Here is a 27,270-nt window from a genome sequence, read left to right as displayed (position 1 = left end):
AGTCTGTGACCTACACTACCGCTCAAAAATTTGTGGTCACCCAGAAAATGTCATGTTTTCCACAAAAACTCATACTTTTATTCATCAAATGAGTTGCAAAATGAATAGAAAATATAGTCAAGACATGGACAAGGTTAGAAATAATGATTTTTACTTGAAATAATAATTTTGTCCTTCAAACTTTGCTTTCGTCAAAGAATCCTCCATTTGCAGCAATTACAGCCTTGCAAACCTTTGGCATTCTAGCTGTCAATTTGTTGAGATAATCTGAAGAAATTTCACCCCATGCTTCCTGAATCACCTCCCACAAGCTGGATTGCCTTGATGGGCACTTCTAACGTACCATACGGTCAAGCTGTTCCCACAACAGCTCAATAGCGTTGAGATCGGGTGACTGCCCTGGCCACTCCATTATAGATAGAATACCAGCTGACTTCTTCTTCCCTAAATAGTTCTTGCATAGTTTGGAGCTGTGCTTTGGGTCACTGTCCTGTTGTAGGAGGAAATTGGCTCCAATTAAGCGCCGTCCACAGGGTATGGCATGGCGTTGCAAAATGGAGTGATAGCCTTCCTTATTAAAGATCCCTTTTACCCTGTACAAATCTCCCACTTTACCAGCACCAAAGCACCCCCAGACCATCACATTTCCTCCACCATGCTTGACAGATGGCGTCAAGCACTACTCCAGCATCTTTTCATTTGTTCTGCGTCTCGCAAATGTTCTTCTGTGTGATCCAAACACCTCAAACTTCGATTGGTCTGTCCATAACACTTTTTTCCAATCTTCCTCTGTCCAATGTCTGTGTTCTTTTGCCCATCTTAATCTTTTCCTTTTATTGGCCAGTCTCAGATATGGCTTTTTCTTTGCTACTCTGCCTAGATGGCCAGCATCTTGGAGTCGCCTCTTCACTGTTGACGTTGAGACTGGTGTTTTGCGGGTACCACTTAATGAAGCTGCCAGTTGAGGACCTGTGAGGCGTCTGTTTCTCAAACTAGAGACTCTGATGTACTTGCCCTCTTGCTCAGTTGTGCCCCGGGGCCTCCCACTTCTCTTTCTATTCTGGTTAGAGCCAATTTGCGCTGTTCTGTGAAGGGAGTAGTACAGACCGTTGTATGAGATCTTCAGTTTCTTGGCAATTTCTTGCATGGAATAGCCTTCATTTCTCAGAACAAGAATAGACTGGCGAGTTTCAGAAGAAAGTTCTTTTTTTCTGGCCATTTTGAGACTATAATCAAACCCACAAATGCTGATACTCCAGATACTCAACTAGCCTAAGGGAAGCCAATTTTATTGCTTCTCTAATCAGCACAAAAGTTTTCGGCTGTGCTAACATAATTGCACAAGGGTTTTCTAACGATCAATTAGCCTTTTAACACGATAAATTGGATTAGCTAACACAATGTGCCATTGGAACACAGGAGTGATGGTTGCTGAAAATGGGCCTCTGTATGCCTATGTAGATACTTACATTAAAAATCAGCCGTTTCCAGCTATAATAGTCATTTACCACATGAAAAATTTCTAGACTGTATTTCTGATCAATTTAATGCTATTTTAATTGAAAAAAAATGTGCTTTTCTTTCAAAAATAAGGACATTTCTAAGTGAGCCCAAACTTTTGAGAGGTAGTGTATATGCCCATTCTGCAGAAAACATTATTTAAATTATTCAATTAAATAATTTGTGGTCATTGCTTTGGTACTACTGTTATTTTCTGATATGCAAAGGTTGCTGGGATATATGTCTGTGTATGCTATTGTCCAATGTCAAGTGTCTACCTCTAAGGTCAGCAAGCTAGCTGAGGAAGAGAGCAAAGAGGAGCTACAGCTAAGCATATTAAAGTGCCTTATAAACCTTAAAAACACTAAAAGTGGATCTCAGAAGACAAAACAGAAAACGGAGCACGAGAGACAAGTTGCGAGCTTGGGAGTTGAAATTGAAGGAGATTGCTGATAATTTTGTAAATTAAGGCTCGTTGGATATGTCTCAAATCAGTGAGTACATACAGTGCTTTATTTGTGTTGGGTGTGATAGAAAGAAAGCTTGCTTACTGTGTTTAACTATTTTTATGTGTTTATAACAAAACTATGTATGTAACTAAGTGTGCAAAATGGAAAGGTACTGGGAAGGAACGACCTTCAAGGAGGAAGGAATGTGGATGAGCTAAGGGAGTCAGATAATCTGAGATGATCTGGGTGTACCAACTAAATTTAAACTGCAATAATCTTTGGTATGAAAGGAAGACAAAAAACTTGACACAGGTGTCTGAGAAGGTCATGCATATGTAAACGACTTGAGGGATACTTTGTAAATGGAGTAAAATTCATAGTTACAAGTACCTTTTCTATAAGCACATAATCAGGTGGTATATGTATAGATGAGAGCAGTCATACATCAGTTCCCTATCGTCTGACCGACCATGTAAAAGTGCCGGTGCCAAATTGGAAAAAACTAGTGGCACCATGCCTAGAAGCTGCTGCGTTGTGTTTTGCACATCAAACAATAAAGAAACCCCAGTTTACGATTTTCTTTACTTCCCCAAAGAGCGAAGGACAGTAAAAGAAGAGATCTGTGGCTTCAGGCCATCCACAGAGAGGAGGAAAAAGGTAAGCTGTGGGACCTGGCCATTAGATCTAACGCATCAATGTTAAATAAGCTGGCTAACAAATGTTAGCTAGCTAGCTGGTTAAGACCGAATGGTCCCCATAGCTGGCTAATTTACAGTAAAATGGGTTAGACTATATTATGCATTCAGAGAATTCACGTTTTCATTCATTTGTTTGTTTTCTTACACAAATCGGTTAATTTCACTGATCTACAAAGAAGTCGCATGGAATTGATGTAGTCTAACATAGCTAACTATTAGTCAGGCAATCCAAATGTGAGCCAGTACAGGCTAACTACTGTGATTTGCTACGGTTAATTTGTTAGCTTGCTGTCTAGCTTGTAAAATCAGACTTATTCTTGTTATTTATAAGTAGGAACAAATATAGCTCGCTAACTAGAAATATATGAACATACAGAAATGGAAGTGAATGAGTGTATGTCTGTGGCAAACACTTCATCACAGGTTAGTTAATGATGTTAAACTCAAGAGTTATAATGTTAAAAGTCAAAGTAGTGGATGCTGCATTGAAAGGGCAATACTGAAAAGACAAGGGAATCCAAATTTAATCTTAAGGGTTAAGTTAGCTAACAGGTAGCTCGCTGTTTCTTAAATTTTTTCTATATAACGACACCGATCGTTGATCGCCAACGACATAACATAACTGTTTGCCTGACTGGCCATAGGATTTGGGCTCCTAATAGCTAAAAAGCAATAGGGTATTCTTATTTTATGCTATTAAATTGGCAAAGACCTCAGAATTTGCATTTACGGCCAGTCAAATTAGAAGGGCCGCTTTCACCCAAAAAGGGGCGGGGGCATGACGCAAGGGTAAAGTACCGGCATGGGCTGCTCTCATCTATGACCATTGCTTGCAAAATGTCATATCCTAATCAATAGCTTATGTATTCCTATTGAATACTGCATGTATTGTGTATGATGTCAAATGAAGATAAACTGTACGAAACAAAATGGTATGCGAAGGGAGAATAAGAACACCCTCCCCGCCTTGAGGTGCCAGGAGGGTTTCCGGGATGAAGCAAAAATGTTCTCAGGAAAACAGAAGGTTGGTAAGGAAGGGGAATAAGTAAGTGTCATGCCATGTGAATTACCTCATAGAAAGATAGCTTACAGGAAGATATAAAACGCAGAACTTGTGAACAGAAGTTTGAGACTCTCTTCTCTTCTCATGAAACAAATGAGTGCTTGAACAGTTTATCCTATTTGGCCTAATAAAAGTTGTACTGCTGAATTACTTTGTGACCTGACTAAATTATTTGCCTCCATTGAAGGTAAAATCAAGTCAAGTTGTGATGGCCCTGTGTTGACAGGACAGGTCAGGTGTCCGTGGGTGCATGAGGTGTGCAACAGCCCTGCCCCTTTTCCACGTCAATAATTGCGGAGACAATGGCGTCAGTGGGAGAGTTTTTTGAATGGCGGCTGCGAGAGAGTTTGAAACTGCAAGCGGAAAGTGAAAGCGAGAAAAGCTGTGTGTAATCAGTCGGATAAGAAAAGAGTCATTTCGAAGTACAAGAAAATTAATCCTACTGTGAATGCTACGGAAGAGCCGGACTCTAATACGGATTAATCCCACCTGGCCGACAATACATTATCTACAAACTCTACAAGCAAAAGCCAAAACTCCCAAACTGTGCAGGGTACAGCCTGGGTTCGGACTGAAACGCCTACGACTGACTGACCGGACGGGACGATAAGTGCTGATTTAATTATTTTTTCTTTGTTAGTTTCTTTGATTTTTACGGGTTATTTCACTAATTGAGTGGTGTTTGTTGAGCGAGCGGCCGGTGTGGAACGCTCCGCTCTGAAGCCCAGTTACTTTGGTTTTTGATCTTTTTTTTCTTCTAACAGCTAAACTGTGTTTGAAAAGGAAAATGTATTTTGTTGTTGAATTGTGGACTGCAATGAACTGACTCTGAAAAAAGAAATACCGTATTGCAATTATGAACTGAATGAAATGGGATTTAAGGAAATATCAAACATGGAGAAACACATGCAAACAGGACTGTTTTGTAAATGACATGGTCATGAAATTTTGAATAATTTATTAACTGTTTCTGGTTGGCCTACCTCGCTGATTCAGAGCTAAGATTTTTTTAAATGTATGAATTAAGTTTGTTTTTCTCTGTGAAAGGCCGATGTGGTATTGGTTGTTGAATACAATAATTAAGTATTTGAATTTACCTGGTCCTTGCTCGTTTTTTTATCCAATGTTTATGGGTTCATTATGCCAAGTAAATAATGTGTTTTTTGCTAGTTACATAATGAGTGCATTGTAAGGTTTGCTTCTTTTAATTGATTATTGAATACTATTTTAGTAGGACGCAGAGCCTACTTGGCACCCCAGCGACTGATAAAGCAAATGGTTACAAAGTATAACTTTATTTGTCCCCAGAGGGGCAATTGGTTGTGCAGCAGTGAAAACAGTACCAAGGCAATCCATGACATGGATTTCTGATGGTGCCAGCCTGTTATATTTGGATTGCGCCACCGTGCAGTTTGTCACAGCCATTGTTTTATATATATTGCAAAGCACCAGTGCTAAACAGTAAACATTGGTCAGACTATAAAAGTTCACATAAGGATAATCGTAATCCACAAGCATTTCTTAAAGGGTTAGCTCGCGTTTTAACACCCAGGTCGGCCCCCCAACATCTCTGTCTGCGAATCACAGCAGTCTACATCTGGGCCTGTCTACGATGAATGAGTTTGCATGTATGTATGTGTATGCATACCAGAGGAGGCTGGTCCATAGAGGCAGAGGAGGTTGCTCCTCCTCTATTTTTGAGAGGTAAGAGGGAGATCAACATATAAAAAGAGTAATTGGTTGAAATAAACCATTACCAAATCTCAGTATCATTTATAAAATAATTTTTATCTCTTCTTTGGAAAAATCCATTATTGAAATTCTGATTAAAATGCTTCAACAGCGACACCTGCAAGGCAGGCAAAAGGGGAAAGGGCAGTCTGTGTGAAGTGGTGGTGGGGGGCAGAGGAGGACGGGCTCCTGCTGTCCTCCTTAGGGCGGGATCTCTTATATCAATTTAATGTACTTAATTTCTTTTCATGCTAATCTGTTATTGGCCAAAACACGTAAAATGATGCTCCAAGGGAGGACGTCCTCCCTAACCAATCAAAAACCAGAATACAATATTGACATCGCGTTGGTCCAATGATAATTTCCAAATTTCATCTTCAATTCTCTACCACTGTATTGTATAACATGCAAATTGCTAACTACTTTTAAAACACATCACTACATTTTATTTAAGCCTTTTCAACCAGAGGAGGCTGGTCCATAGAGGCAGAGGAGGTTGTCCAAATTTCCTTTTTTCAGATTTACGTTTCCCTTTTTTTACCGAGCAGTAGCTAGCTACTTGCGTTAACCAACGCAACAGTTGGCTTGTTGTAGCAGCCCTGAAGGACTGAGAGGCGAGAATGGATTTTGAGGAGAGTGGTGCTGCTATTGCTAACGAGGCAATTAACGGCAGCGTGAGTGAGGGGGTCACGTGAGTGAGGGGCATGGACACAGACGCAGAGAGTGGGATGGGGAAGAACATCTTGTGGATTATTTGTTGTCACAGCCATTCCACAGTTTGGATTACGCAGCAGGTGAGGATCAAGACTGCTAGAACGACCAGCTCCACAGATAACCATGATCAAAAATGCTAATTCTAGTGACACATTATGCACACACGAGGTTCATTCCCATCCAGAGCCCGCAGTGATTAGATGTGTCTTTCCCTCTTGTTCACCTGGCCCCTTTATATATTCATCCTTTGTGTTGCAATATGATATGTAAGGAATAAAACACAACGGGCTGTCCCGTTATTGGAAAATAATGTAGGGTCGCTTAACCAGCCCCGAACTAGGCTACATTATTTTCCAATAACGGGACAGCCCGGAGAGGTTTATTCCACTTATACAACAGGTTACCAACAATGGTTACTTCTATATTTATTGATTTTTATCGATTTAATCAGCTGAAAGTGAAATATTCTTCCGCCGGGGTTTTGGCATATTATTTTATTGTTGTCAAGCAAAACTCTGGTTGGTATTTGCCCCGCTGTTAAGCAAAAACCATGATTCTATCAAGAAAAAATTGTTCCTTCTCATTTTATACCATACAGTTAGCACCAATTTTGGTCATTTTTGTCATTACATTATTTAATAAAACTGCATGAAACCATAAGTCAATCAAATTCATCTCCCTAGCACTGTCTTACTTTTTAAATGGTGTGGTCGCGCAATGTAGACATTACGTTTCTCTAAGACCCTCTGAAATGGGTTTTGAATGTCAGCTAGCTTTATGACAGGTTCGCCGTCACTTGTCACCTAGCCAATATTAAAATTCTTGGTTTTAGGTCAGAATGGTCTCACGGCATGCTTGTTATCCTAGCTAGCTAGCTAACTATTGAATTGTATTCAAAACAGCGGTTACTATAAATGCAATCGTTCACAAACATACGGATGAAAATGCGTCCCGTAGCCATGAGTTAAATACGGAACGCCTATTCTACTGTCCAAATAAGGGACGATTCCGATGGCTGGCAAACGTAAATAAAGCAAGCAACAGTAACTAGAAATGTGATACAACTTTTCCATCAATTGTGAAATTGGACATTGAAAAGGGGAGGGGATGTAACAACAATTCAAAAGCGAAAGAAGAATGTTGCTGTTTAAAGAATGCTTTAGAATGCTAGATTTTGTAGCGCATTGATTTTAGAACTTTTAAAAGGGCGAGGTGTCCCTTTATTGAGAAATAATGCCCACCCTTGGACCAATCAGAATCAAGTATTCAGCCAAGCCGTTGTATAAATGATAATATGATATTTGTTCCTTATGGAAGATGGGGATAAACTTTTGGTGCATTACTTACCTTAGCTGTATAGTAAGTTTGCATTAGGTTGCTAGTTGGATTATTGCTACATTTGAACATAATAACATAACATAACATGAACATAAGAAAACAGAGATAAGTAGCCAACTAGTGTAAAACAACATGACGCCGTGGGTTTATTTTCTTCCTGTCCTCCCCAATTGTTTGAGTCACCAGCCGCCACTGATGCATACCCAGTGTTGGGAAGTAGTGAACTACATGTAATTAAACTAGTAGTTTAACTACATTTTGCAGTAGGTTGCAGGTAGTTCAACTACAATCATATTCGCGTAGTGATTCAAGTAGTTAAAGTAATAATCTCAAAGATTTTCATTAAAATAAATGTCTGTTAAGTCACTATCGATCGCTGAATTAGGTAACACAATGATGATTGAGCCTATTATTATATTAATTTATATTATTATTATTAGAATAATTTACACTGGGTGTCTGTGGCGACATTCCCGGGAAAAAATCACCAGCGGCGCATAGTTAGTGACGCGTTTTCCATCACCCATGAGTGGTTGGTCCGCCAGAGAGGATAGGCGGAGCTAACGCATCAGGCTCGCTGTTCAACTGAGTTGTGTGTGAGCGGCATACTGTTTTTTCCAGTGTCTGCTAGCATTACAATAACAGAGAAGGGGGAGGAGGGTTATGGAACCCTAATACGTTTTTGTGTAACATGAGAGGTCATATTATTTGTTGATGTAGATTTCGTCTTACATTTTATTACAATGTAACGTTACTAAATTACATAGCTATTTGCACAGTTAACGCTATAGCTACCAGACCATGTCAAGAAAGGCAACATTTAGACACCGTTGCGCACAGCATCCATCTCTCATATCAGGTAACATTGCGTTAGCTAGCTAGCTAATGTAATTAACACAATCTAATGTCAACTAACAATGAGAAAAAACGCTAGCTAACACTACCGACCGTTACCGACCTTGCAAACCGTCTCTCGAATGCAATGCTACCTTGCTGCAACGTTGCAAAGTAGCTAACTAAAGGCCAGTTCAGATCAATGATTCGCAATGAGACTGGATGCAACTTGCAAAATTCCAAGACGTCTGATTGTAAACGTTCTAAAACTGCACTTGGCGATTTGACTAGGTGGGTCTTTTGAGACTCCAGGCAACGGCTTCAGACGCTCTGCAACTAACCAGTTCACACCACTGCAACATTCTAAAACCGTTTTGTCTTGTTGCGAATAATTGATCTGAACTGGCCTTAACGTTTCCGTTATCTACATTGCCATCAAGTTCATCAATATATTATAATGATAGGAATAAAGCCGGGGTATAGGTGGAGCAGAGCCGGGTCTGATTTCTGTGTAAAGATGTCAAGCCGGAGAAAACTAAATAAAAAAATACAGCAATATGGATTAGCGTTGTTAATATTTTATTACGCTTCCTAATATGTTCCTTCAGCCTCCTTTGTTTTTGTTTTATTCTTTTTGTTCTGATTGCTAATTTAACACCCAGCTCAGTGAACAGTTTAGCTAGCAAAACCAGAAACACCAGGGGTAACATTTTGCAAGGCAGTTGTTTCAAAAATATCACAACAATCATTCACGAAATAAAGACTGTTTATTGTGCACGAGATACATAATTGCACGAGCTACAGCGAATCCCGCAAATTCTTCTCTGCAGTGTAAAGATGTTCATACCGGGCAAAAGGTGGATAAAGAATGTTTGTGGAAATTGATCATCACTAATTCTACCCCAGGTCTGCTACAGCATTTAGGGCGGAGTGTAGCACAGTGGGTAAGGAACTGGGCTTGTAACCGAAAGGTCGCAGGTTCGATTCCCGGGTAAGGACACTGCCGTTGTACCCTTGAGCAAGGTACTTAACCTGCATTGCTTCAGTATATATCCAGCTGTATAAATGGATACAATGTAAAATGCTATGTAAAAGTTGTGTAAGTCGCTCTGGATAAGAGCGTCTGCTAAATGCCTGTAATGTAATGTAATGTAACCCGGCTCGGCAGTATAAAGACAGCTTAAGTTTAAGCCTAATGTTAGACAATGAATGAGTATGTACATAACGTTACTTTTATAACAACCATTTTATTCAGTAAATAGTAGGTGTTACAGTTGGCGTGGCCCAGGTGCCAACCGGCTGACGTCACACAGGCGACACTGGTTGGATCTGGTTGGATCTATGGGAAGTGAGTTCCAAAAACACACCTGCAATTACAGCTTCTCGCCATTGGTACCGCCAAAGAGAACAAAATGGAAATCTTTGAGATTGTAACTTTAAATTATTTTTTTGCCTTTTTGTGTAGTTAACTACAGAAATTGCAAACAATTTTGGGCCATAAAAGGAAAGGAATGATTTTTTATTTTAATTTTACCATTGCTTCTCTACTGTAATTGAACCCCCTTTGACCAGCCCCACCCCCCTTTTCTTTCATCCTGACCACTGTGAAGGCATGCCCAGGCAATGCATTCGTCAGGCAGCCACCACCACACACTTGACCTTTGTGTAGTGCATGTGCAAAAGGGTGGGCATTGCTCAGTGCTCACACAGCGACAGCGTCATCATGGATAAACCTCCCAAATCTCAGCCTGAGGAAGAATCACCATGGCCATACTTAAGCAAATATATGACACTGACTAGCTCCACCGACAAAACCTACGTTTTTACTTGTGAGCTATGCAAGCTGAGAGTAAATACACTCTCTACTGCAAAGACGTCAAACACAAATCTCAGAACACATATAAAGGTGAGTGTATTATTGACTTTGCTAGCCAATTTAGCAAAGATTAGATAAGTTAGCCACATTGTAATGTTACATACAGGCAAGTGATTTAATTCAGTGAACGTTAGTGTTAGTCTAATTAAATAAAGTCTGTAGTGTTAGTTCGTCTGACAACAATTATGTTCTTTCAAAAACGAACATGTTGCTAACCAGCTAATGTCAGGTTTGCTGACAAAGCTAACATTAGCTAACGTTAGTTGACCTAGTCATTCTATTCTCATAATGTGTTTTGCCACCCATACAATATGGCGCAATGCATGGGACCGGTCTTTCATGATAATCACCTATTTGATTACAATCACCAGTGTTTGCTGACCAAGGTGTCTGCAATCGATCCAATACTATGAATAGCTGGTCATTCATACGAAGGTCTGGCTAGGCTGAGGTTGGCTTGCTGTTCTTCTGCCACCTAAGGTTAATATTGTAACAGCATACAATTTTATTTAAAGTTGATATCGTGATACAGAGGGTAATTCTGTGGACCATTATAAATGTCATGCTATTCTATATTAGAAGTTACCTGGCTAACTGAGTAATCCTGCTTGGTGCAATACCCCCATCTGGACTCTAGTTTCTGGAAGGCAGGTGTCTGACTGATGGACATTGTATACAAAACCAAAGCTGACATTCCTTGCACTTTCCCATGAATAGTGGGGTATTTTATATTTTTGGTTTATGTACGACCTGTGAACAAGTGGGCACTTTTCGCAATAAACTCAATTGAGTGGCATTTTTTGCTGGCATGTGACTTTTTTGTATTATATTTTGTTATAATTTCGTATCACATGTACATTGTCAATTTGATCTTTTTTTTTTACGAAGTAGTTTGAACTACTTTTTCTGAGTAGCTTTAGTTAAACAAACTAGATTTCTCCCTAGGGTAGCTTTGCTGTAGTTCAACTTCTTCCAGTGTGAAGTAGTTGGCAGCTTGCAAAGCTATGCTTTCAAAGTAGCCTCCTCAACACTGTGCATACCTCTCAAAGTCCACATTTATATGCATTACCATCTGAAGACAATGTGGTCAGTCAAAGCGTATGCGTCACATCAAAGCGTCAAATGGCAATCACTTAAAGTGGGAATAATCTTGCTGAATAATTTCAGTTGTTATACACCAAAAGTTAGAATGACCACAATGTGTTCAGATGGTAAGCTGAAAAAACACAGGACCAAGTTACTTGAAATAATTTAAGAAACATTGGGTAGCAGCATTGCTTTGGAATACAACATGTTTAATTTGTGTTAGCTAAGATAGCCAATATTGTTTATTGTAATTTGGCCTAATTTTGATATCACTAATTTTAATGGCAGGTCTAGATTTTGCAAGTCTTACTGACTTATAGTGCTATGTATGTGCGAGCAACTTGGCATTTTTGTACATTGAAAATATGTTTTTCTTCAGATTGTACATACATGCACAAGGAGCACACTAAATGAGCACTGATTGGAATTATGAGCCACATGCGCAGTTACTTTAATCCAATCCTGACCATTAGTACATCTATGGGTAAGCCACAGTCTATCACTATAAATAACCAGAATAAAGGGAATGTGTATTAAGTACTAGAATGAAATAACCTTTAATGCCACAATCTTTCACACCCAGAAACTGGTAGTATAGGTTCCTAGGGAGTAGAAATGGGGATAACCAGAAGAAACCTGGTCATCACAGCCCTGTAGAAGAAAGCTGATCGCTGAAGTAGACTCATAGCCACACTTAAAGACTCATAGCCTAGACCAGTGGTCTCCAACTCTGGTCCTGGAGAGCTCCAGGGTCTGCTGGTGTTTGTTTTCACCTTAAAATCAGCACCTAATTGAGACCCAAGATACCAAGTGAGTTGAGTTAACTGTGTAATCAACTGCTCTAATTGATTCATGAAGTGCAGAGTCACTATGAAAACCAGCAGACCACTGGCCTAGACTGTCTAGCTCAGGCTGTGCTTAACACAGCCCACTTTACTGGCTGGTGCATTCTGGAGTATCTATGAACACATGCTCACATATTTATTAATCAAGTCAGTGGATAATGAAGGACATGATGTGCTGGACCATGTGGTTGATGGTTAAAATGGAGGCCTCACCTTGTCTTCCGGCATGTAATTTAAAGAGAGATCCTGTCTGCTCCCAGACAACTGCAAGAAGAGGGAAATAATTAGGCTATTGTATTTATAACTAACTTTGCCGGCACATTTAAATACTGAATCCCACTGAACAGCATTAACAGAACACAATTCACTTTGGATCTCCTGCTTTGATAACCAAGGCTCTACCGCCCTGTAAGGACTTTTGGTTGATCTAATCTGCCTCAGCCTGCCTGGAAGTTGATGTGATCTAGGATAGACTTGCTGGAGATGTGAATATATGAGAGGGGTGGTTGATGGGCTACCAGAACCAAATGGGAGACAGACCCACACACACACAGGTTAGAATGACCATGTGGTTAATGTAATCAGCCTCAGTATGCATGAATGTTGAGATCAGATAGACCTTCCGGAGATGAGGAAGTATAAAGAAGACAGACATTTAGTTACCTGCCACTTCATTGGTACATCTTGTTCTTGGAAAAGGATATAAAGTAGGTGCTTGAACAACACTATTGTAATTGACTTGCCTTGATTTTACTCCGGTATGTGTCATACTATAAAGAAAACTATTTTTGTTTTGTTAATAAATTGTTATAGCGCTAAACTTTGGCAGTAGAAGTCTTACCTTACAAAGGTTTTTTTTTTTTTTTTTTCTCTGCTATCTCTCTGCTATCGATTTGGCAGAGCGCAGATGCTCTTCTCAGAAGAACCTAATGCCACTTTTTCTCAAACCACAGGTCGCAAGTCAGGCTTGCAGGGCCACTGGCCACAGTTGGCAGTGGCAGGGTCAGGATTCAATCCAGGACCATGGGGGCCATCCATGCACTTCAGCTATAAATAACGAGTATGAAGCCTTAGCCAGATGAACTACCCAGCAGCCCCTGCCATTCCTTTTGTATTACATACACTAGTGGAGCAGAGCATACCTTTGAGAATAGGCTAGCAGCAGTGCTGTGAATTGTACCATTAACCCCTTGGTGCACATGCCAAATTTTACCAATCCTTGCCCATTTAGGGGGTACCCTATTTAAAGCTTTATAACTCCAGATGTGAACACCACAGAGACTTGAAAAATGGCTTAAATGAAGCAAGACATTTGTACAATTTACAAAACTAATGCAGATTAGTTTATATTCATAATTTTGTGCCACAAATGCAATTGTCTAGACAAAAAATCAAAAATGAATTTGCACTTTTTTAGTTTGCAATGGAATACTGAGAGATTGCATATATACAGCAGGTTAAACTATACATGTGCTGGATCAAAAACTTCTTGACCACAAGTTTATAAAATCCAAGGGTGGATATGTAGAACTACTATAGATGTATGAAACAAAAACTATGCAGTGTACCCAGCGTCTCCAAATCTATCCAAAATGTCTAAATTATGCATTGCTGTAAATCACAACATATTCACGTATTTCACTACAAATCAACTGTTTTGACTCAAGAAACTCACTGTTGCATCATTTCAAGTGGGAATTACAAGCTTTCAGTCACTACAGTGGTCTAAAATATCTAGGGGTCCAGAAACATATCCAAAATCTCTCCAAAATTGAATAAATGCTTTTTGTCTGGTGCTTCAGGCTGCACCTCTCCCCATCCCTCCCTACCCCCCTGTAAATGACTGTAAGCTGAGGGTTGTAACTAGGCAGCTGTTTCGTAGGTGACTTAGGTGCATTAACTGTCTTAACTACTGCTTGTATTTTTTCCATAGATTGCGTTGTTGCCGTTCTCGTTGTGTTAGTGTTAATCAGTTTAACCTTCAGGGTCCAAGTTGAACTATGCGGTTGTTCCCTGCACCGGTACTTCTCTCTAGGGGTTTCGTCATACTTGTTCCTGGTTATGGTTATACACTTTGTTGTACGTCGCTCTGGATAAGAGCGTCTGCCAAATGCCTGTAATGTAATATTCGCTTCTGTTTTGCTCCAGAAAAGGATGTCAGCTAGGTCTATCAGCAAACGTATGGCTTAGCTATGGCCAGAAGTCCTCAATAATAGTAGTATTTTCCAAGAAATTACGAAAAACTGTGGACCACGTTTTGTTAGGTGCAGCGTCTTTTACTGCTACCACAGAGTGAGTGCGTAAGTGAATGCGATGATAAGAAAATTTTTGGTTACGCTGACTTATAAAACGCTATTCCTAAAGCAAAATTAGACATGTTTTACATTGTTAGAAAGCTTATATTCTCACCTACTGAATAAATGAATTGTCAATGAAACCAGACTGTACTAAAAAGGGCGACAACGCTGTAAACAACACATGTGATATTACACACAGCTATTTTGGAAGGTACCCAGGCATCACAAATGCGCGTATATTTCACAAAGGATTGTCCAAGACAATATGACCACTCAGTCTGAAAAGGGACATCTCTACGTGTAAAACCAACAGTAAGGTTGTATATTTATTCAATATTTAGTCCCAGATATTGACTGTAGAATGACATGGTATCATTTGTTAAAACTTTCTCGTTTATTTTGTTATTCAGTGAGCAGCGTTTTCACTACTGTATTGGCATATTTTAGGATTATTGTCCGGTTTATCTTGTTGCTATGACGGAATACAATTTTTTAGTGGTGAAAGAATATTTTTATGAATGCCAAGATAGACAATATTGCCCATTATGTCATGGGTGGGGGGTGTGTTGTAGATGAGACTGCAGAGAGGGGGTGCGTGTCAAATGAATGACCAGAGAAACAATGGTGGCGCTGTGAAACCCTGTTCGGCATAGCTGTCTTGTATTGTCTACTAATGAAACGAAAACAACGCGTTTCTGTTTTTAACTCATACTTTGGTTGCAGTAGCACTGAATGTCTGAGTTCAGTAATCTCGGCAAGCCAGCATGCCGACCACTAGGGGCTTTGCGCTAAGAGGTTAAGTACAGACTTACCCTGTGTACATTTGGAGAGCTGAGACTGCGCCTGTGTCCTTTTCCTTTGCTTGCCAAGTGTTCCTTCACCGCCACTTCCTACACACAGACACACACACACACACACACACACAGACACAGACACACACACAAACATTACCATGCACAAAATCACACACAAATATAAATATTATGCAAACACAACATGATTACAACACAAACAGATGCACAAAATCATTGAAAATAATGACACAAGACACACAAACAAATGCAAACCACATGCATATGCACAGCCAGACAGACACATGGGAGAAAGGGGAGTGAGAAATGAATGACATCACTGGAGTGTAACCCCACACTTTAATAAGGAGACTATGAAGTGAATGTTTCTGTGGACGAGATTATGTGTTGATATGAGTGTGGTATTTTGTTTGTGGAATGGGCCATATTATAGTATCGTACAATAGTCACGCTGTATCAGGGTTCTGACCTGCCGCAGTCTGTCTAGTGTAAGGATGTTTTCCACAGCTAGTACGCTGCGAAGGTACTTCTCGATGGCTGCCTCGCTGTCTGCTGACTGTGGATTGTCAGTGCTGGCAGCAAGTCTGGCGAGCATCTCCCTGTCCTCTGAGCCCTGGGCATCCTGCAGGCAACACAGGTTCACCGAAGCAAACAAGTGAACACGCGCGCGCACTAACAAGTAATTGTAACTGTAATTACACTTCCGCCTGCCCCACCCTCCTCCATCACAGGCCTGCCCTCCTCTCCTCACCCCAGGGATGTTGGAAACGATCTCAAAGGTAACTCCACAGCCAGGGATAGTACTCCTCTGGGAAATCCTTTTCAGAAAGCTCTGAGCAAACCCCTTCAGCCAAAAACAAGGAAACAACCTGTAAACTTAGACACCAGCACACATTCAAACCACATGACATCAATAATTCTGTTACATTGCATATACAAGCGCAATCAAATCACATCAGTCAGCCTTTCATATAGACCAATAACACATTCAAATCACATGATCATAGAACAAAATCAAATCAGTGAAAATTAAATCACTCTGCAGCACACAAAACAAAACACTTCAGTAATTAGTGTCAAACTGGTGTGTATTTTGTCTTTATACACTGTTGGCGTATATTTGAACAGCATAATCTTTGAACAGTATAACCATGATAACTTCACAACTTCATAAAAACATGGTATTGTAACTTGTATAACTAATTCTGGTTTGTTTTCCCAAGAGGCAATATATTGTTTTTATTCATCCTTTATTTTTGCCAGAACAGTCCCATATCTCTGTGACAGTATTTTGAAGCGCAGAGGGCTGATCCCAGACCTGTCGGCCAGTGAGGTTAACGCAGATGCGCTTGCGTAGGACCAGTTGCATTTCAGCGGGGTGGCTGAGTTGCACCATGGTTCGCACTGTCAGGAACACCCTCTGCTCTGCTGCAGTGCCCCGGCTGAGCTGGGGACACTCATGCACTGTGGAGTCCCACGATGCCTCTGCTTTCACCTGAAAGGGGGGGGGGGGTATGGGGTGAGAACCAGGGGTCTGAAGCCTTGAGCCACAGTCAGAAATCACAGCTAATTCTATCCAAAGTCCATCCAAAAATCATAATTTGGTACATTCCATTAGAATTTGCTTGCAAAATAACTGGCTTGACCCAGACTTCATTTATCAAAACAAATTCTTTAACCTATTTCTGCAAAAGAAAAGTTGATATCAAAAGTACTGATCAAGTTCATATCAATACTTTTAATGGCAGGCCTAGATTTAGCCAGTTTGAATGAATGAGTTATAGACAGTGCTTTGTATTTGTGAGTAACTTGGCATTTTTGTACGTTGAAAACATTTTTTTTTAATGAGATATCATTTCTTTTTGCAAAGTGTTCGTTATAAGAAAGTGAGAACAGTAATGCATATAAATGTAGACGATGAGAAGCATGCATACACACACATACATGCAAACACGCATACAGCGTAGGCAGTGCCAGATGTAGACTGGTTTCATTGGGAGGCAGAGCGAGATTTTGGGGGGCCAAGTTGAGTACATGATTTGTGATGAACAGCGGAGCGGACCTGGGTGTAAAAATGCGATGTAACCCTTTAAGAAACGGTTGTGGATTATGGCTATCCTTGTGTGCATTTGTATGTCTGATGAACGTGTACTGTTTAGCACTTTAGCTTTGCTATATATGTTAAACAATGGCTGAGACAAAGGGTGCGGTGGCGTAAGTACAAAAGAAACTTGCACCATTAGAAAATGAACAAAAATGTCCCCAGTGTATGTACTCACTCATCTGACGGCCATGCAACAAGCCTTCATTGATAAAACTATCAGCAAGCTCGTAGAATTTGAGCTCCATAGGTCGCAACTTGTGTACCCTTCTGTCCTGCTCCAATTTCTGTTATTTCGTCGAGATGCACTTTTACTGTTTCTACAGTTTACAAGGCATTTTCATACGCTTAGCTGTAGGTAGGACAGAACTCCTCTTTGCTCTTTTGCTTAGCCAGACAGTGTAGAATAGCAGCACACGCATATGTCCCAGCAATCTTTGCAAATGAGAAAATAACAGTAGTATGAGAGAAATGAACTGATGAAATTGAGTAGTTGAAACAATGTGATGTGGTGCAAAGGCAATAGCTGAGAAATAAAAGAAAATTATTATTGAGCAAATAAGCATGTATAAGAAATTTGCTTCAGGCAGGGTTTGACTTGTGACTCAACGATCTGTAGACCATGATGTTTCCACTGAACCACGAACTGACTAGCTGTAGAAACTGGCAATTTTCTTGGGGAAATTCTTGGGCAATTTTCTTGGGTATGTGACTGTGGTGTGGGGATGGCTGGTTTAAGCAGCCACACCTGCCCTGGGTCAAGCTAATTAGACCTGGCCAATTGGATAATTGGTTAATAATTAGATAATTGGCCAGGCTAATTGGACCCAGGAACAGGAGTGGCTGCACCTGTGCGTAGTGAGGTAATCACTGCGCACAGGTTAAATCTGCCATCCCCACCCACATCAGGAGCTTCTCTGTCATGACAGTGTTTGAGATCTGCTCACTTGGCTGTAACATCTTGCCAAACCCTCGTGGAATAAATGTGGACTGTTTTAACATCATCTCCCTGTGTCTCTGTGCTGGAGGGCCCCAAGGAAAGCCACTTCGGTGGCCTGTGGCAGGCGTGTTTGCCACAGTGGCGCCCAACGTGGGGCTCCTCCAGCACAGCAAAGAGGCACAGGAGGGCCAGCCAGGAAGCACACTGGAGGAGGGGCGGCTGAGGTGTTCCCGACAGGGCTTCGGGCGGATCCTCCGGGCCAAAAATGGGGAGCGGAAGATGACCAGGGAGGGGAAGGAGGCAATCCTCAGCTGGGACGCTGAGGAGCTGCACCTGGCCGAGGAGGCAGGTCAGCGACGGGCGGTGCACGAGAGGTGGTCGCGCCGTGAGCTGGACTTGGCCGGGAAGGCGGGTCAGCCACGGGCGGCGCACGAGCGGTGGCCGCGCCGTTTTGCTTCCTTTCTCGTCCGTTTTGGTTGTTTTTAGTTCTTTGTTTTGGCCTGGTTGGTTTGCCCGGAGCCCATGAGGGATAAGCCTGCAGCCGCCTGCCAGCAGAGCCGACTGGCGGCCACCACAGCCACGAGGGTTCCTGGTCCCCAGCACCACACGGCCAGTCCACCAGCCCACCAGCCCAGCCACCCCACCACAGCCCCTGGAACAGCCCAAGCCGGTGACGCCCCCACCAGCCAGCAGAGCAGCCCAGGACTTCCCGTGCTCCGGGAGGGAGGAGGAAGAAGGGCTGCCTTGTCGTCAGAAGGAGGGGCACAGCATGTACTGGACTGTTCCGGGGCCACCCACCCTGACTTTTTTTTTTTTAGCGTGTTTAGAGTTTTTATTTTTATTTGTCTGTTGCTTTGTTGGGAGTGCGGGGGTGGGGGGGGGTAGGCTTCGGCCAGTGATTCTCCCTGGCCTCAGTTTGGCGTTGGGGGTATGTGGTGTGGGGATGGCTGGTTTAAGCAGCCACACCTGCCCTGGGTCAAGCTAATTAGACCTGGCCAATTGGATAATTGGTGAAGAATTAGATAATTGGCCAGGCTAATTGGACCCAGGAACAGGAGTGGCTGCACCTGTGCGTAGTGAGGTAATCACTGCGTACAGGTTAAATCTGCCATCCCCACCCACACCAGGGAGCTCTCTGTCATGACAGGGTTTAACATCTGCTCATTTGGCTATACCATCTTGCCAAACCCTCGTGGAATAAATGTGGACTGTTTTAACATCATCTCCCTGTGTCTCTGTGCTGGAGGGCCCCAAGGAAAGCCACTTCGGTGGCCTGTGGCAGGCGTGTTTGCCACAGTGACATTCTGACTGGCTGGTGTTGGTGAAGGATTGGCTGGTGTACGTAAAATTACCAATGGGGAAACATATTCTTTGTGGGCTGGAGGGGGAGGGAGGAGAAGGAGAAGAAGAAGAAGAAGCACAAGACAAACAAGAAGAAGAACAAGAAGTAGTACAAGAAGAAAATGCTAAATCCTTTAGTTTGGGGTTTTACTGCACGTGTGAGGTTGTCTATGAATTCTGTCTGTTGAAATGCGGTCAGAATGTACAGAAATGAATGTTTCTAAGGACTGAGATTCGGTGCTGTTGTGGTTATTTCTGTGGGGAACCATGACAAGTGCCAAACTCTCGGTGCTGTATAGGTATGGGGCATACCCCGACAAGGTGTAACTTGGCTGGACGGCATACCTGCCATCCCAATATCTCAGTTATTTATTTTTAATAAATTTGCTAAAATTTCTAAAAACCTGTTTTCACTTTATCATTATGATTATTGTGTGTAGATTGATTGAGAATAAAAATGAATTTAATCCATTTTATAATAAGGCTGTAATGTAACAAAATGTGGAAAAAGAGAAGGGGTCTGAATACTTTCCTAAGGCAATGTCAGGCACAGGCCCAATTTAAACATGGTCGTTCTTGGAGGGCGATCGGCATATGGCGTTATGTAATTTACATGCACATCCCCCGCACTACTCCACCACTTCCCTGGGTCACAAAGTTTATGTTTGAATTGCTGGCTTAATTCGCAGCCTTTATCACAGACCCACACTCAGTGAGTTCATGAAAGTGGTTAAAAAATTTTGGTTAGGTCCCAAAAAGTGAGTGGGTCTGCTACTCTGAATTGCACTATTTTCCACAAAAGCCTGGACAAGCAAGGCTACACAGCCACAGCCCAGAACACTTGCTGGCCCTCCTCACCTCTCCATCATGGTGCTTGACGATCTGCAGGTCGAAGAATTCGTCCTCATCCTCCCCACTCAGGGAGCCGTCCCAGCCACCAGGCCTGGGGGAGTCCAGGTTGTCCTGGGAGTTAAAGTCATCTGCTGGAAATGGAAATGAGATGCATAATTTTGGACGGGTTCAAACTAACATTATTTTTTGGCCAAGTCCAAACCTAAATTTATCCCCCCAATTTGGAACTGCATTTGTGGGGTGTCTCGTTACTGCATTGCACCTAGGGTCCCTTAGTGAAGCTTTGGCCAATTACAGCCTGCCAATCAGGCCACAGGAAGCGTCTGCTCAGTGGAGCCCAGGGTCTTCGGAGGATAGGAGTTACATGACCTGACCTTGGAAGAGCACTGTTGTGTGTGACCAACGTTCACATTTCAGGTCATGGGCTAACTGTAAATCGCTTACTCACTGCCAAGATGGAGTGCAGTCGGAACCTACCACTGAGGTCCAGAAAGAGGACGGGGATGTGTGTCTCCATTCCAGGAACAGGGACCCTGTAGATATAGAGCAAACTTATAAGCTTATGAAGGGTGTTCAAGTCCATAGCCATCAAACACAAACTCCATTCATCTACATAAACAACAAGTATAACAACAAGTAATCCCAAAGAACATAAGGCTGTATGAGGCATGGTGCCTGATACATGCAAATACACGTCACATTACATTAATTCTTTCATTCAGCACATACTACACCCAGAGCTTATGCAGCAGGGCTCAAAAGTGTGACCATTTTGATCGCATATGCGACCCAAATTTAAACTGTGCGACCTGGAATTACATTGGTAGAACTTGTGTGACCACAAACAACTCCTGTCCTGGTGCAACTTTGTATTATTTTCCCTTGTATTATTTTTAAAATACTACAAGGAACCAATCGCAATCAGACAAACTACTGTTTATTTTCCAAATAACCATTCTAACCAACCAAATGTCAATTTTCTTACCTCTATGCTAAAACTGGTGGTTCTTTCACTGAATGCTGACAAGCGAGCTAGCATCCCCTAAACCTAACTAACGTCAGCCAACTCAGTTTTTTTTCCTCAAGGCTAATGAGGCTAATCAGAACCTGACCTACCCAATCTCTTTTTAGTTTTGCATGTTCATTATCAGATTGATATGTTTCTTGTAGAAAAACAATATCCACTATCTTTTTTGAGAAGAGATAAATATTTTTTCCTTTTGATAGGCCTTTAATATTCTATGAGCTTATCTTCATAGCTGACATGATAACTGCCTCATAGTGGAAGGATTACCTTTACCTTAATGTAAACCAACAGGGTTTTTGCCCTTTTCACAAATCTAAATTCCATACTTTTTCCAGACAGCTCCCCACAAAGACCTATTTCTTGTCGTTTTATAAGACATGTGCATTTCTGTTGGAATTTTGACTTTTTGTGTTTAATTATCCATTTCAATAAATAAAAGCTTGGGTGAATTAATGAATACAGAATGAAATGAAACGTTACTACAAATTGTTTGTATTGTCATTTCTATTTGTTACAAATCATTTAATTTTTGTATATATAATCATTTCAATATGTTCTTTCATATCAATTCACATTTAATTAAATTTTCAACCATTAGTATGGCTAGCCAGTTAAGTGAATATAATAAATAACTTAATATTACCAGAGCCAATTAATTGTAGTGTTTACCCTTTGGTAAGACAGTCACTGTCAGTTTTCTATAAGATTTCCCCATTGTTGTTTTTGACATCAATATAACTAAATCACGGCAGCTGAAGTGATTATTTACCTGAGGCTGAATGCCTCAATCGGATTAATAGCACCCAAATGGGAACAAGGCTATCAGCCATATTGAGAACAGCATTGATGATTCTGCTCCATGCGATGCTTCCTAACATAAAGCTAATATTAACTAGCTAGCTAGTTTACACTGTCAATGAGCTAGTTGGCCTTACTGTATCTAGTTAACTAGCTAGCTATACTATAAATAGCAAATACACCCTGAAGCCAGTAATATCACACAAAAGCTAGCGATACACTCTTAAGTGGTCATAGGGGAAACATATAGCCAGAGTTCTCACTTATTTTGTAAATAAATGAGCTCTGAAGCACTGCCAATTACCTGGACGGTAAAGCAGATCTTACTTGAAAAAAATGAAGACAACGGTGGTGATCTCAGAGCAACAGCAACCATACTTGCATGTTTTTGCCCTGCACAAGGCTGATTACCGCTGCCTATCTCTGTCTCCCATTTTGGCAATGTCAATTCCCTTGGTGCAATATTTTGTACAGCACTTTAGTGTTTGATTATTTTTTATAGCTTTATACGGTCTATTTTATATTACGGGGTTTCTAGCCAGTGTATATATATTACTAAGAGCAAAACTTTCATAGTTTTCCCATACTTTCACCACATTTTCCATACTTTTCCAGGCCTGGAAATCAGTCATCCATAATTCCATACTTTTCCAGACTTTTTAGACCAGCGCAAGAACCCTGCACCAATAAACAGTGAAGTTCATCGACATCCTTTTATATAAAAGGAAAACAGCAAGGGTGCTGGCAACCTGGAGCTCAGTATCCTCAGTGCTCCCAAATAATTAGGAGGCTAAATGCTCCTCCCCCCCCAGCTAATTCCAAGTGGGGGGGGATTTACTGTCACATACATTAGTTGGTTCCATTAAATATAGGCATATTATTCCATATAAATCTGCACACCTTTTATTCTCAAATAAAAATCTAGCAAACGAGACCACAAAATAAAGAAACAAAAGCGGGTTCACAACTATCTGACATAGCCCCCTTCCCCCATTTTCAGTCCAGGTATCGTCCAATAATTTGTCACAGCAGTGAAAATACCTGGGGGAGTGAATCGAAAACAATATGGTGAACAAAAGTCAAGGAATATCAATACCAACTTAAATACCCCCTCTCATCTTTTCATATGGTATTGTCCCTTGTTCAGTCACACATTTACGCTGGAAGTAAAAACAGACATAAACTAATGTACCTGTGAGCCGGCTAACTGGTCAGGGAGAACCACTTCGGGTAGAAAAAGACAAAAAGTGGAGTCAAAACTAAAGAGCTCCGCAAGAGTCCTAGTAACTTGTAAATGTGTGACAATCCAAGCGTAGGGGAAGGACAAACATCACCTTCCTTCCACTCGAGTCACTCAAAAAGACATGTAAATACGGCTTATTCCAACTGCTTTGCAAAAGCTTCCGCCTTTGATAAAGAACACGAAGCCAATGAGGATACATGCCCCATTCGGAAAATAGTTTGAACACCTGGTCAAACTCCTTGTGCTTTCAACAAACCTCTGCAGACAAATATTGGCGAAAGGTAAGTTTAACCCTGCATTATTGTTGGTGTTTTCGTTGCAACTGTAATATCAGCTCCTTATCTCTGAACTGCAAAAAGCAGATCAGCACTGGTCTTGGAGGTTTTCCCGGTTGTGGATTTGGTCGTAAGGAATGGTGCGCTTGGTCCAGCTCCAGTGCGGTGATCTAGGCAGAGCTTGAGCCAACTGGGCAGCTTTTTCTGATTTTTCCAGGAGGTCTAGTAAAACCAGGTTTTTCATTCTCCCACTATTTTCTAGTTAGTCTTAGATTTCAGTTTTATTCAGTTTTTCAGGTCGATGTAGCAATTTATGAGAAACTTGTAGGGTATGTTCTAATGCCAAAATTCTCCATTCTGCTTTTTCCATATGCTATTTTGGTTCTCCAGCATATTGTTTGTTCTGGCTAATGCCTCTTTCACACCGCTGACTCCTCAGTGGTCACACTCTCCAGTTGAACATCAATGCCATCAAGCTGACTTATTATCTCAGAATGTTGAGATCTCAACTCTGACATTATCTCAGCAAGAGTAATGATCATGTCTCTGTCATGTGGCTGTGCTCCAGTTTGTATTTCATCCTCAGCCTCAGGGCAGTCTTCTTGCCATACTAAATGTATTTTTCTTCCTTTTTACACAGAACCGTTTCACGACTTTTAAAAAAAACCTAAACTAGAGTGAATTCTGAAATTCAGTTGAGTGTTGGTAAAAAAAACAAACTAATTTCTGAGGTAGAACATAGCTCTTAGCTCATGCTGCCATTTTGATTCTCAAGCAGCTCCTGAAATTATTTTTCTAATAAATGGTATATTCCATATAGGCCTGGAAGGAGATACTCAGAAGCCTACTGCTTATCAACCAAACTTATTCATGACTTCAATTGAAGTGTACTTGAAAGAGGATCCCATGTGCCACTTGTGTAACTGTAATTTTCAACGGACATACAGTACACTACTGTCCATTCATTGTTCGATAAATAATAGCTGTAGTTCCTTAAATTTTGGTGGGTGCTCATAGATTTTTGCTAGTGCTCCTAACTTTTTGAGGTGGGGCACAATTGCTGCTAAGTAAAAAAAAAAGTTAATTTTGAGCAATTAACTTAAGAGTTATAAAAGCAACGGTGCCAGATCTGGCTAAACGCATTCCCAGACCAGCGATGTATATGTGCAACATCTTTGAAGCACTAAATGCAAGTTAACTTATGGCAATCTAGAAACATAATACCAATCCATAGAGATAACATCTATATTAAACTATAAAGCATGCCATACTCACACACCTAGATGAGGTGAATATATTCTAATGTTCTTATGTACACCCACAAACACACACACAGAAGCACACACCTGGAATGATAACTCACCACTCTGCAGGGGCACCAGGAATGCCACTGCCGGCAGATGGCACCATTACAGCGTTGCGTTCCTCTGTCAGTGTCAGACGCCACTCCAGCAACTGGGATTCACGTTCCATGTCATCCTCAGACTTGTCTGAGTAAATAGCAGCTTTCATCATATTTATTCATTTTCGTAAGCAGGACTTTTCTTTAAACAATGTCTTCGAACAATCTATACAAAAAATGACTATGCAATTTGAAAAACTACAATGTTACAATTCATGTTAAGACTGGGAAAACTAAAGCAATGCTTTAAATGTATTTTTTAATTATTTGATGATAGTGCCATAGGTGTTGCGGCAGGTTCCAGGCGGATGAAGTCACATGATGGCCTCTGGCCCCTCCCTCACCTGGCTTGCTGACCACCTTCTGCAGGTGCTGGTCCAGGTATTCTTGTCTCTTGGTCAAAGCCATTAGCCACTGCCGCCGAAGACGCTCCAGATCTCGTTCCTACCCATTGGGAATGACCAACTGTCAGTTATATTCTCTACCCCAACCACAGTACAACTCATGCACCTGACCACTACCAGCACTGCAAATGTATGAAAAATTTAAAGGCACTTCGGATATTTGCATTTGAACCATATTGGGATGGCAGGTATGCCATCCGGCTAAGCTACACCTTGGCAGGGCATGCCCGATACCTATACAGCACCGAGAGTTTGGCACATAAAAACATAAATTTCTGTACATTCGGACCCAATTTCAACAGACAGAATTAATAAACAACTTCACATGTCCACACAATAAAGCCACAAACTAAAGGGATTTTGCGTTTTCTCCTCCTTTTTCCTGCCACAAATGCTCCTAGCCCACAAAGAATATGTCTCCCCATTGGTCATTTTAACCTGCTTTTTCCCTCACTAATAATTGTCTATTACTTCACAATTATTGCTTTTGCACCACATCTACCCGGCATTCACTGAACGTATACACTGCATTATGATGTACGGGTCCAGTTAACCGGCTACAATATTGCCAGGCCATATGGATTCAACAGGAGCTCCACAGTGCATACTGGTCTAGCTTCTTCTTTAAAACCACAGATACATTTGACCAAGACAACTCACGTATTAAACAGCTATATCATGGTGGCGCACTGCCAAAGTTACGAACTGGAGAGTGTGAGGTCGAGGGATTGACTACCGCCTCGCCCTATGGCAGATCTTTTCATATTTCACACTAACATTTTCTTACACTTCTATTATAACCCAAGAAATTTCCTAGTTTCAACAGCTAGTCTGTCTGTGGCTCAGTAGTTAATGTCACAGTCTATGGATCAGGAAGTCGCAGGTTCAAGCACTGCTGGAAGCAAGTTTATTTTACTTGCATTGTTGCTCACTAAAAATGGTCTATTACTTCTCAACAATTGCTTTTGCACCACATCTACCAGGCGTTCACCGAACGCATACACTGCATTAACATATACCATCTGCACGTTCAGTTAGTCGGCTACAATATCGCCAGGCCATATGGATTCAACCGGAGCTCAGCGGTGCTTACTGTTCTTCTTAAAACCACGGACATGTTTCACCAAGAAAATTCACGCATTGAACAGTTACAGTGGTCACTGGCTTCAGATGACGCTTCTTTTGCGAGAGATCTTCCCGGCAGCAGCAGATTTGCATACATTTTCTTTGTATTTCTACAGGAACTACTTTTGTTCGCAAAACCACCACCAGGTGGCAAATGTAAGCACTCAAATCCATATCTGGCAGTTAACACTTCAACTGTGGCACTCAGGAGAAAAGTAGAACAGTGGTATAGCCACTCTTATTTTAACAGGAAAAGAGAGGAAAATACATTTTAAAGATAAGCTGAAAATAGGGACATGCTTGTTACCCATAACATTTTTGTGTGTATTTGAGTGACATTTACGTCTATAAACGGTTATTCAACGAACTTCGTGGTCACCAGTGTTGGGGAAGCTACTTTGAAAGCATAGCTTTGCAAGCTACCAACTACTTCACACTGGAAGAAGTTGAACTACAGCTAAGCTACCCTAGGGAGAAATCTAGTTTGGTTAACTAAAGCTACTCAGAAAAAGTAGTTCA

General features: G+C 41.2%; 1 protein-coding gene across 5 annotated transcripts in view; it reads right to left on the bottom strand.

Moving 5' to 3' along the window:
* kif13bb (kinesin family member 13Bb) overlaps nucleotides 1–27,270 on the bottom strand; it is a 217,059-nt gene that overhangs the window by 5,008 nt on the left and 184,781 nt on the right. For all 5 annotated transcript variants that reach the window (XM_064341045.1, XM_064341047.1, XM_064341044.1 and 2 more), the window contains exons 28-36: nucleotides 25,567–25,666; nucleotides 25,184–25,310; nucleotides 20,955–21,010; nucleotides 20,484–20,608; nucleotides 16,562–16,738; nucleotides 15,995–16,087; nucleotides 15,713–15,865; nucleotides 15,244–15,321; nucleotides 12,348–12,398 (exon numbers count right to left, since the gene is read on the bottom strand). In XM_064341045.1, the coding sequence (XP_064197115.1) occupies nucleotides 12,348–12,398; nucleotides 15,244–15,321; nucleotides 15,713–15,865; nucleotides 15,995–16,087; nucleotides 16,562–16,738; nucleotides 20,484–20,608; nucleotides 20,955–21,010; nucleotides 25,184–25,310; nucleotides 25,567–25,666 (960 nt within the window). The remainder of the gene's footprint in view (nucleotides 1–12,347; nucleotides 12,399–15,243; nucleotides 15,322–15,712; nucleotides 15,866–15,994; nucleotides 16,088–16,561; nucleotides 16,739–20,483; nucleotides 20,609–20,954; nucleotides 21,011–25,183; nucleotides 25,311–25,566; nucleotides 25,667–27,270) is intronic.

The sequence above is a fragment of the Anguilla rostrata genome, chromosome 6 (assembly GCF_018555375.3).
Source record: "Anguilla rostrata isolate EN2019 chromosome 6, ASM1855537v3, whole genome shotgun sequence".
NCBI lineage: Eukaryota > Metazoa > Chordata > Actinopteri > Anguilliformes > Anguillidae > Anguilla > Anguilla rostrata.
This window is presented reverse-complemented; position numbering and strand designations above follow the sequence as displayed.